The sequence below is a fragment of the Pollachius pollachius genome, assembly GCF_949987615.1.
Source record: "Pollachius pollachius genome assembly, chromosome: 4".
In the NCBI taxonomy this organism is placed as follows: Eukaryota; Metazoa; Chordata; class Actinopteri; order Gadiformes; family Gadidae; genus Pollachius; species Pollachius pollachius.
In genome coordinates this window covers 18558395-18570657 of record NC_136937.1, presented here as the reverse complement: position 1 = coordinate 18570657, position 12263 = coordinate 18558395, and the positions used below count along the sequence as shown (strand labels likewise).

Here is a 12263-nt window from a genome sequence, read left to right as displayed (position 1 = left end):
TGTATCAGAGCACACGCATCCAGACACACTCACACACACACACACACACACACACACACACATACACATAGTTTGGCACATGCACACTATAGCACACACACACACATGCATACACACACACGCCTGGACACACATGCACACGTGCACACAAACACTTAGATGCACATAGATGCATGCACAGACACACAGACACACAAGCACACACACACACACACACACACACATACAGATGCATGAACAAATAAACAAAGACACACACAGACACACACACGCACACAGCTCTCCCAAGTCCCCTTAACCAAACAAGATGGCAGCACTACGCATAACTGCCCACAGCTCTTCAGACGGTGGAAGCTAAAGCAGGGAAAGCAGAACAAATTGTTCATTCCTTGTGTCCGTGAGACATAAGGAATCGCGGCTGCTTCTGAGGTAGAGGCTTCCCGGGGAAGAGGCCAAGACGCACACAGCTGCATCGCTGCTTCTGTCCATTTGTGCGTCTACAGGGATACATATTCATGAACACACATCAAATCCCTATCTGGAGTCTGACATAATAAGGACGAGGAAAAACACTGACCGGTTATGGTATAGCCACTGCTATTCTTTTACATAATGCCTCAATGTTTTGTTGTTTTCCAAATCCTACTATATCTTAGTATACAGAGGTCACTGCTCCATACTGAGCTTCATGGAGAAGCCATTTCCATTTTGATAAAGAAATGCTGATGCTAATTTCCCTCCTTGTCTTAGCAGGGACAGAAATACATTCCCTGTGATCCACAGCACGTTCGCATGCCTTCACGAGTAACACTGTTCAGCAATTTGAAGAAGACATTCGTAGAAGGAATACTAATTGGTATTCTGCTAATTGCACATTTATAACATACCCATCTGCAAAAAAAAAGTTTTTTTTTTCCCAATATCGTCAGATTATTTTATGATATCGAGTGAATGTATGAATTTGAAAGGTAAATTTTTTTTCAGCTGCTGATCTCCATCACCATCAAATCGAGACCGAAAGCAAATCAATGGATTGTGCTTTCATAGTGTTTGCTCATCCCACAGTCATTCGAGGAGTCTGTGTCTGTCTGTCTGTATGTATGTCTTTCTGTCCTTAACTGATCCACTTCACATTTGCCGGGTGTGTTTCCAGCGAGGACCCAAGGAAGAACAGTGTCTAGTGCGACGCTATTTGGATGGGCGTTTGTGGAGAAAGCTGCTAGCAGCGATACTAGAGGCCACGCAACAAGAGGCCACCAAACTAGAGGCCACTCAACCAGTGCAAGACACTTTGGGTGCAAGACACCCAAAGTGTCTTGCACTTTGACTAGAACCTTTCAAAGGTGTTCAAACCCTCGACAAACGCCTCCACTCTCTCCACCACTTTAACCCTTTGATTCAACAACACAATGAAAACCTGACAACACACAATATCAGCTCAAAATGCTCCGTCATGGGTGCAATAGTGGCACTACACCTATGACTCATTCACCCACGACTATTTAAAAGACCAGGAACATGATGTTGATGATGATGATGATGATGATGATGATGAAGATCGGCCCCCTACCATGTTGTTCAGATCCAGAGTCGCCTTCTTCAGACGTTCGTCAGATGCTCTGACCATCACCACGGATTCGGCGAGGGTTTGACACGCGACACCTCCTCCCCTGCTCCTCTCCTCTACCTCCACTCCCTCCTCCTCCTCCTCCTCCTCCGTCACCTGGGCCGCTGTTCCACCTGCTCCGCAGCCCATCGCCGCGGCGATGCCCTGCAGCTGGGCCAACAGCGTGTGGGTGGATGCCCCCAGGGCAGAGAACCGCTGGATGAACGCCTCACGGGCCTCTGCAACGCAATGAAGAACACGTCAGATAGAGGGAAACAGGTGAAGAGCAGCTCCACCGGTAACCAGAGGAAGAGCAGCTCGACCGGTAACCAGAGGAAGAGCAGCTCCACCATGTATCCACGGTAACCAGAGGAAGAGCAGCTCCACCGGTAACCAGAGGAAGAGCAGCTCCACCATGTATCCACGGTAACCAGAGGAAGAGCAGCTCCACCGGTAACCAGAGGAAGAGCAGCTCCACCATGTATCCACGGTAACCAGAGGAAGAGCAGCTCCACCGGTAACCAGAGGAAGAGCAGCTCCACCATGTATCCACGGTAACCAGAGGCAGAACAGCTCCACCGGTAACCAGAGGAAGAGCAGCTCAACCACTGGTAACCACGGTAACCAGATGGAGGGCAGCTCCACCATGTAACCATCGGTAACAGCTCCACCATGCAAATGCAAATGTACCAAAAAAAGGCCACAACAAGCAAGTCTTTCAGGGCCCGATTCCCCTCCTGTGATGGTGTTCGTAATGTGTTGCCTCCGACCGGTATGCAGCATTATGTTCCCACACACACGCTAACACGCCCATGCACCCACACACACACACAGCCCCAAAACAAACCACAACAAAGCCTCAATGCTTGGAGTCCGGGGGGGCCGGGAGGGGGCTCGTGATTCCACCTCGACCCGGTTCCCGAACTTGTTCACATTTCAAGGCAAATGTTTTCAGAGCAGTGGGGGGGCTCGAGTGAGTGCCGCCCTGGCGTTAGCGAGATAGTATTATGGGCTGCTCTGGTCTGAGCAAACAAGGGCCCGCTGAACACATCTTCACAGCACATGGGGGCTCTCAGAGAGTCTCAGAAAGGAAGGGAGAGAGAAAGACAGAAAGACAGCAGGAAATAAGAAAAACAAACACTGAGGATAAAAACAGCCAAACAAAGACATGACGAGGACAATGAAACTAAGTTAGAAATGAATGAATTATTAATTAGAATTATTAATTGATTTTAATAAAAAGGAGCCAACCCAAACAACACCTGTCACCAGCGAGGAACTAGCCTGGCCCTGCTCTTGTGACAAGGCCACGGAGCTGTTGAGCGTTCTGCTCCCTTCTTCCTACTCAACGCAGCTCCCTTTGCGCTGGACTCACGTCTACGACGGACCACCCACCCGCCGCCTGGCGGACCAGGGCTGCTAACCAGTCGCTCCCGACATGTGTGTGTGTGAGTGTGAGTGTGTATGCGTGTGCATGTGAGTTTGTGTGTGTGTGTGTGTGTGCGTGCATGCGTGCGCGTGTGTCTGCGTGTGTGTTTGTGTGTCAGAGAGAGAGAAAGTTTGTTTAGGTGCATGGGTATACTCATGTGTGGGTGGAAAATCAAATTGTTTTGTTTTGTAGTAGCTTATTTATTTGACAATTCACTTTAAAAGGACACACAGGGCGGCCACACCAAGGTACGCACATTTGAAGAGCTTCAAGGATAACAGAAAACTGGACTTCTTTCCATGGTGGTCCTTGTTGGAAAGACGTTGTAGAGCCTGTGTTTGTGTGTGTGTGTGTGTGTGTGTCTGTGTGTGTGTGTGTGTGTGTGTGTGTTTTGTGTGTTTGTGTGTGTGTGTGTGTGTGTGTGTGTGTGTGTGTGTGTGTGCGCGTGCGAAAGATAGGGGAGCACGGCATAAGTGGCATATAAATGTACAGAAAAACATAAATACACAGACACTATTCATATTGGGCTTTTACTGGCTTTATTCTGTAAACAGCCTTTTACATAATAGGCCTAGCAAACCCTAACTAAAATCTTTATTAAAACTGGTCCGTACTAAAACCTTATCTAAAACTGGTCCATACTAAAATCTTTATTAAAACTGGTCCATACTAAAACCTTTTTTAAAACTGGTTCATACTAATACCTTATCTTAATCTGTTCCATGCTAAAACCTTATCTTAAACTGGTCCATACTTAAACCTTATCTAAAAATGGTTCAAAATAAAACCTTTATTAAAGGAGGTACATTGGAAAAACTTTATTGACCACACATGCACGCGCGTGTGTGTGCGTGTGCGTGCATGTGCGTGCGTGTGTGTGCACGGGGAGCCCAGCGTTGGGGGGCTCTGGGGGGAGCAGCCCTGCTTGAGGCGTGTGTAATCACAACAATAAAGCAGGGATTAGAGATGCACCGCCTGTCACATAAACAGGGATTAGAATGGTCAGTGTGCTTCCTGCTCTTCATCACTGTTTATGTCTGTTGGCCTCTCTGCTGCGTCGCTGAGCCCCGACCGGGAACAACACAGCCAGAATCCTTCATCTCTGCATAGCACTAACGTCGAGCTGTTTGGATTGCAAACCTTTTTTCGTTTTTCATTTTTAAATACTATTTCCTGATCTGCAGGAAACATCAAGAGAAGGACTAGTAGGTGTATTGATGGATCCAGGTGGCGGTTATATATTTAGTGCGGTGGGTTCGTTGTTTGAATGGGAACGCAGTGATGTGAAAACACCCAGCAGGATGTTTGCTTCAACATCTTCATCATCTTCACCATCATTCAATCAATAAGATGGTGTTTGAACAGCGAGCAGAATTTCAGTGTGAAACACTTGGCAGGGAAAACAATGCAACAAAAACAACAAACAAAACCAGTTTTAAATTAACAATACAAAATCAATGAATGGCAGGGCTGCATTTGAGACGTAGAACTAAAATAAGAGATGCCAAACAGGAGTGTTGTGTACCAGTACCGACAGCGATTGGTGGCTGATGGCTGCTGCGCTTTACCTTGGAAAGCCAGGATGTCCTCCAGGGCGTTGGGCAGGGCGTCCTCCCCCTGTTGGTCTGCGGGGCTCCTCTGTGGAGGGGAGAGGCGCCGGCCACGGCAGTCATAGCGAGCCAGGAGCCTCTCAAGGTGGGCCAGCTGGGCTCCGAGCGTCTCCACCTGCAGCGCCCGGCGCCCAGGAGGAAGAGACACACGGAGAGGGGGGTCAGCGGAGAGTTGGGGGATCTGGTTCTTCCTGACCCTGTCTGATCTTATCCATGTTGTATTTATTGTATCCTGTACAGCTGCGTCTAGTGTTTATGCAGCTTAACTCCAGCAAGACATAATAACAGAAACATTTTCCTTGTATATAGAAAGGCTTACTGTGCATTGAAACACAGATTCTGTGTAAATAGCGTCTAGAGATGTTTCTCAATACATTTAAGAGGACACGAATTAAGGCATGTGTGAAACACCATCCTATCGGAATCTGGAATAGAGAGAAAGTCCATATGTGGAACATGATACAGATGACAAATACATTGGTATTGTTAATCTGAAGATGGTATTTCCATGAATTAGTTACCTAATTTACCTAATTACAATTAATTTCTGTTTACTTACTTTAGCTGCCTCTAACCCTTCAATCAACCTGTAGTTGCTCTAAATTAGAGTGAAATTCCAAGTGTTTACATCATCTATTTCCTTGAACGGATAACAAGAATCCTTTTATACGATCAGCTCTGCTGCTTTATCCTAATCATTCACTCACAGCTCCGGAAAGTATGGGAGTCTGTACTGTGACGTTGTAAGGTACAACGGGAAAATAAACGTATTGTATTCCACTAGTACATCCATCGCTTTTTGGTAGAAAACCAAGAACATGGAACAAGAAGCCCTATTAACATTTACTTGGTTGGCTCTAGGCATCGTTCTCTTTCTTTTTCCTCTCAACTCTTTGGTTCAGTGCTTGTTAGCCGTCCTGTGTTGCTTCCCAACGGGAGAATGAACCCCCAACATATACAGCCTTGGTGTGGTGTGCAGAAAGGGAAAAGCAGTGAATGGAAGAGAGAGAGAAGGATACAGCGAGGGAGGGACACTCTCAGAGAGTAATTGTGAGTGCTCCCAGCAGACAGTGTTGGTGGTTTTGCTAAATTGCTAACACAAAAAATTACAGCATGCAGTAACAACGCAGGTACAAGCTGCAAAACAAAGAGAGAACGAGAGAGAGAGAGAGAGAGGTAGGTCTGGGAGAGCACTGAGCTACAGCACCCTTTAAGTCCAATGTGTGTTTCATGTGTGTTCGAAGTATGGGCATCACTTATGCACCTTTACAAATTCTAAAGGGACACACAGGCAAAGGCACTCCTACACACCTACACAGACACACAGACACACACACACACACACACACACGTACACGTACACACACACACACACACACACACACACACACACACACACACACACGCGCACACACACACACGCACACACACACACACACAGACCTCACCTTGTCCTTGACCAGGCCGTAACAGATTGGACATGCCTCACAGTGGTGCGTGGCTCTGTTGTGGTAAAAGTTCAACTGACATTTGTCACACTTATAACCCATGAAACCTTGACGACAGTGGCAGGTCCCGTTGCCATGGCACTGCATGGACACGGAACCCATGGGGTCACAGTTACAGGCTGGAGGAGGAGCACAATTCATATGTTTTATCACGTGCCAGTATCGACAGCAATTACAAAAGACATATTTTATGCATGTCATTGATAACTATTTATTATTAGCAGTAATGAACATTGACTACAAGTTATTAACAGATTACTAATGGTGTAGGACTAGTGTACTAATGGAGTTCAGGTAAACTAAGGGATTCATTTATTCATTTAATAGGGTTAGGATTAGCCTACCTTAACCCACAAACCCTTACCCTAAACATTATGCTAATGCTATATAATAATGCTTATTATTATTTAAGTTGATCATGGTTAACTAATGCACCCTTATTGTAAATGTCGTGTCATTAACACTCAAGTACACTGCAGACACTAGGGTTTGACCACAGAACCTTATGGCTGGGAGTTCATACAACCCTTCAATCCACAGTTTAGAAGACACTTGTTGGATCCTATTATCAAAACCATCTCACAACACCATGCATGCTTTTTTTTCTCATCATGGGTGAATCGAACCTCTCGACAATGGTGCTGTGTATATCTGAGGGTCTAATGTCCAGTACCTCGGCAACCGCGGGACGAGAAGCTGAAGAATCCCGCCCGACACGAGTCACACTGCCTCCCTTCAACGCCCGCACGGCACATACACATGCCTGTGATTGGATGGCAGGCTGGGGAGGACGAGCCAATGGCATTACAGTCGCACCTGCCAAACAGCAAAGCAAATTAAATGACCAAATTAATATAAATGCCAAATTCATTAAATGACTCCTAATCCTACACACTGCACCCTTAATTAAAAATACACAACACAAAATGAATGCATGAAGACAAACCTTACTAGCCTCATCTTAAACGGTATAGAGCAGCAGGTTTACACCACGATTCGTAACATTTTCAACTATAAACGGTGCATCATGAAGGAATGAGGTGTTACCCCTGACAGCCATGGCCGGGCTGGAGGTGGAAGAAGCCGACCCGGCAGCGGCTGCAGTCCCTCCCGCCCACGTTGGGGAGGCAGTGACAGTGTCCGGTGTGGGGGTGACACTGGCCCCCCGGGCCGGAGGTCCCGGCTGGGCTGCAGCTGCAAGCTGAACAACACACAGCGTGTCTGGTGAGATGGGTGGTGGTGACAGGGTAATGCAGCTGTTTACTCCGCTGCATTAGACACACTTGTTTGGACGAGTGTTATGGTGGATTTAGGCCATTCTCAGGTCTCCTCCTCATGAGACTTACCTGATAAACAATAAACATTGTTAACATTTTGTTTTTTCTTTCTATTCAACATTAAACATGTGTGTGCTTTTTATAATAATAATTGATTGAATTAATATAGCGCTTTTCTAGACACTCAAAGACGCTTCACAGTGAAGGGGGGGACCTCACTCACCACTATCAGTGACGTGTGTAGCACCCACTTGGGTGATGCAAGGCAGCCAATCTGCGCCAGACTCAGGCCAGGCTCACCACACACCCATTAGCTGCTCTTTACTTGTTTCCTGCATTTCTTCTTACTGGACTAGTACTGCTAACTTTACCCAAATCCCAGTCAGAGCACATTCTGCTAACTCAACCTCAACCACCGCTGTCGTTCATGACTCAACTGTTCTCTTCAGCTCCTTCTTACGGCCCAAAGCTTTGTAGGTTTATCAAAGGCATTTTTCCTTTCCTGTTACCAGAGCAGGGCTGACCCTCAGCAGAAGGCTTTGCGTCATACCACGGTCATACCTGGGCAAATAAAAAAAAACAACTACAAAGGACAAACTGCAAACAGACCCACAAAGGCCATCCATGGAGCCCTTAACCAACCACACTGGATTTGATTCATCCTTCATAAGAGGGACCCCACTCTACACCCGCACATGAAAGCCACCACTCCACCACTCACATTTGCATTTCTGGGCCATCGTCTGGTTCAGGGCGTCGCCATAGAAACCCTGCTGGCATCGCTCACAGCGCTCCCCCTCCGTGTGGCCGAGGCACTTCAGACAGCGGCCTGTCAGGTGGTGGCAGGTGCCCACTGCGTTGGGGTCCGCGTTCCCGCTGCAGTCGCACCGAGCACAGGCTCGAACTGGTCCCGCCTGGCCCAGGGGGTCGCCGTGGGAACCGTCCTCGCACTTCTGACAGCGCACACCTGCCGCGGAGAAGGGGAGGAGGAGTGAGGAGTGAGGAGGAGGTGAGGAGGAGAGAGGAGGAGTGAGGAGGAGTGAGGAGGAGTGAGGAGGGAGGAGGAGGTGAGGAGGAGAGAGGAGGAGTGAGGAGGAGTGAGGAGGGAGGAGGAGTGAGAAGGAGGTGAGGAGGAGTGAGGAGTGAGGAGGAGTGAGGAGGGAGGAGGAATGAGGAGGAGTGAGGAGTGAGGAGGAGTGAGGAGGGGGGAGGAGTGATGAGGAGGTGAGGAGGAGTGAGGAGGAGTGAGGAGGAGTGAGGAGGAGAGAGGAGGAGAGAGGAGGAGTGATGAGGAGGTGGGGAAGAGTGAGGAGTGAGGAGGAGTGAGGAGGAGAGAGGAGGAGTGAGGAGGAGTGAGGAGTGAGGAGAAGTGATGAGGAGGGGAGGAGGAGGAGGTGAGGAGGAGTGAGGAGTGAGGAGGAGTGAGGAGGGAGGAGGAGTGATGAGGAGGTGAGGAGGAGTGAGGAGGAGTGAGGAGGAGTGAGGAGGAGAGAGGAGGAGTGAGGAGGAGTGAGGAGGGAGGAGAAGTGATGAGGAGGGGAGGAGGAGAGATGAGGAGGGATGAGGAGTGAACAGGTGAAACATGAGGATGTTGGCGGTGCAGGTGAGTTGAGGTACAGGGTCGGAGGTTATCTCGTGTCCACATCAAACGGGGTTCACGGTATCGAGATGTGAGAGGGATCGGCGGGTGGTATAAACCCCGCCAGCGGACAAGGTCATTACAACACTCTTCCTCCTCCAGCGGACCGGCAGCTCACCCGGCCGTTTCACAGAGTCTCAGAGAACGCTCGCAGGGCCCTTCATGTCAGACGTGCAGATGGGTTATGTTTCTTACCCGTCCGCCCCGCTGGGCAGTTGGTACAGACCACCTCCCTCGTCTGAGTGATCTGAGCGCAGCTGGTACGATCCGGGCAGGGGCAAGGTCGGCAGTCGCCCGGCGTGCCAATCAGAGCATTACCATAGTAACCTTCAAGGCACTGCTCACAGGTCGTCCCGGCGGTGAAATCAGAACAATCGCACGTGCCTGGTGGAGAATAGGAGGTGGACAGACATACAGTCTTTAACAATCTTCACACAGAAACACACATACAGACAAGCATATGCACACACACACAGAAACACACATACACACAGACATGCACACTTAAACCAATGTGCTCGCACACACATATGCATTAACCAACACACACACACACGCATGCACACACACACTAACACACGCCCACACTCAAACACACACACACACACAAATATACACACACACACAGCCATGCATGTGGACACACGCGCACACACAAACACACACACACACACGCACGCACACCAATGTGCATGCACCCATACATTCACCCGCACACACACAATCATGCACACAAACACACAGGCACAACCAACGAATACACTTAAAGACACATTCATATACACTGATACACACATGCATGCACACAGACACAAACACCCATACACTTAAACACACAAACACATGTACACACCCACACCCACACAGATGTGCACACACACCAATGTGTGTGCAAACTCCTACAAACACGGCAACACACACACACACTTAAACGCACACACAAACATACACGGATACACACACAAACACACCCACGGATACACAAACACACACACTCACACACACACATACAGAAATATGCACACAAACACACGCACACACAAACAGATATGCACGCACACACACTGTTTCTACAATATTCTTTGTGCATGTCCACCAGTAGGGGGCGCTGTGTCTCTGGTCATAACCAATACTGCTCCACAAACAAACACAAGCTAAAGACTACATCCCCAAAGTCCACCACACAGAGCAGAAGACAACTAAATTCACCCCAACTTTAATTGCTTTGGGAAATACAGGACTGACCCCCGGCCAGGAAGACAATCCTCCCCCAAGTGAGAGAGATTACTTTTTTTATTATGTCCTAAAATGTGCATGTTTGAGCGTGTGTGCATATGCTTATTCCAGTAGACTTGGAAAAAAAGCCCCCTTAACATCAATTCAATAAGTCTTTTTGGTGTATCACATGTGTGGCTACATACCGTGTCTGTTTCGACATGCTTCCTATTAAATGTATATACTGGACTGAAGAGAGAGTAATTTAAATGTCCTTCACATACACTTTATTACTGTAGAGACCTTGTTGGATATAGATTTTTATGTTCATTGAGGCAGGTCATAGAAAACAAGATAGTCCTGATAATATACAAGCTAGTAAGGAAGGCTTTTAGACGTGATTAATTTGTATAAAGTAACACATAAGCTTGAATAGATCCGATCTGTCTTTGCAAGTTCATAAACTAGCTTTACTACATTCAAACATTTATATTGTTGCTATCTCCCCTGCTTCCACATATTCCTCAAACATTACCCATCATTACTTTCTTTAAGGAAAGTGTTTTTTTCTATGTGGTGAGTCACCTGAACATGAGGCCCTTCTTTATAAACTAAAAGCAACGTTGAAGCCTTAAAGGGATGCCGCGACATATCTGTGGATGGGCGTTTGCCTGTCCTACCCAGATTGAGGTTGCCTGTCCTACCGAGGCCTGTCAACCCAGACACGACTTGTTTGATTCCACGTCATCATTGAACGTCCAGAAGGGGAGTTCACTGGGTTAGCCTTGTCTTTCCGTTAGCCGCTTCCATTGACCCTTAGAGTAATAATAGCCCAGCTTGTGTTCATGTGAGGGTTCAAAACGAGTGCCAGTAACAACAAAACAACATTGTAGTTTGTCTACAAACACACAAATAATCAGCACTTTGTTTGGCGCTGTGATCAAGAGGCTGACTGTGATGTGCCTCTGACAGGTGAGTCTACGTGGAGACCACCCAGCCAGTAGCAGATGATAATATAATTGCGCTTGCGGAACATCGCAGGCAGACTAATGATCAGATGAACAGGAGCTAGGCTACAGTAACAACATGAACAGGAGCTCTGTAAGTCAATGGAAGTGGCTAACAGGAAGCAAATGCTTACCCAGTGATCTCGCCTTCAAATAAGGCATTTGGAATTAAACAACTCGTCTGAATATGGACAAGACAGGATAACGCCATTTACAAATATATCGGTGTATCCCTTTAAAGTCAAAGTCTACGATAGAGGAACATGTTGAGTAAAATGAGAACCCACTTGTGGAATTAGCAGTAACCTGCATTATTTAAATAACGGCACATGTTGAATGTTCATTAAATGTGAGAGAGAGCCTTTCCTTTAAGTTGAGACATTAAAAGTTATGTAAAGTAATAATGCCTGCGAAAATGAATGAATACCGCCCTACGCCATTAGGGGAAATAATTACTCTCTTGCCTGATGAAGTGTGCGAGTAGTGGATAAAAAAAGAAAGAAAAACATTACAAGTTCTTTGGCGAGGTGAATAATACATGAATCCCAAGCATGTAATACCAGCAATTTAAAAATTGTGCTTAGCGATAATGAGTGCCCCCTTGCATAAAGGAGTGAGTCTTTCCTGGATTTCATAGCACAATATGACGACAATGATAGCGTACAAGCATCAATCGCCAATGAGCCATTCTGAGCTTAATGGTAGGCCTATATGGCGGGAAATGTGCTGACTTTACTGGCTGTGAAGATGACTGAACCCTGAGTACTGTGGCGGGCCGAGCGGCCACACACCGGCCCGCTCGCTAACAATACAGCGGACGCATCCATCGCCGCTCCTCAGCTCCCCAGAGACCGCATTCTCACACAGCATATTGACAGGGCCGTCAAACTGTTGACACGCCCGTGTCTCAGAACCAACAACAACAACTAACCGCTGGAATCATATTCTCCCCGTCTGATTATCCATAACCTT

At 47.4% G+C, this 12263-nt stretch overlaps 1 protein-coding gene across 1 annotated transcript in view; it reads right to left on the bottom strand.

The window, feature by feature from the left end:
- The window catches only part of lamc3 (laminin, gamma 3), a gene marked incomplete at its 3' end in the record, with an annotated part of 101322 nt that overhangs the window by 9803 nt on the left and 79256 nt on the right, over positions 1 to 12263 (bottom strand). The window contains exons 13-19 of the mRNA XM_079734546.1: positions 9265 to 9453; positions 8152 to 8397; positions 7201 to 7354; positions 6827 to 6969; positions 6094 to 6272; positions 4604 to 4760; positions 1571 to 1845 (exon numbers count right to left, since the gene is read on the bottom strand). Coding sequence (XP_079590672.1) covers positions 1571 to 1845; positions 4604 to 4760; positions 6094 to 6272; positions 6827 to 6969; positions 7201 to 7354; positions 8152 to 8397; positions 9265 to 9453 — 1343 coding nt within the window. The remainder of the gene's footprint in view (positions 1 to 1570; positions 1846 to 4603; positions 4761 to 6093; positions 6273 to 6826; positions 6970 to 7200; positions 7355 to 8151; positions 8398 to 9264; positions 9454 to 12263) is intronic.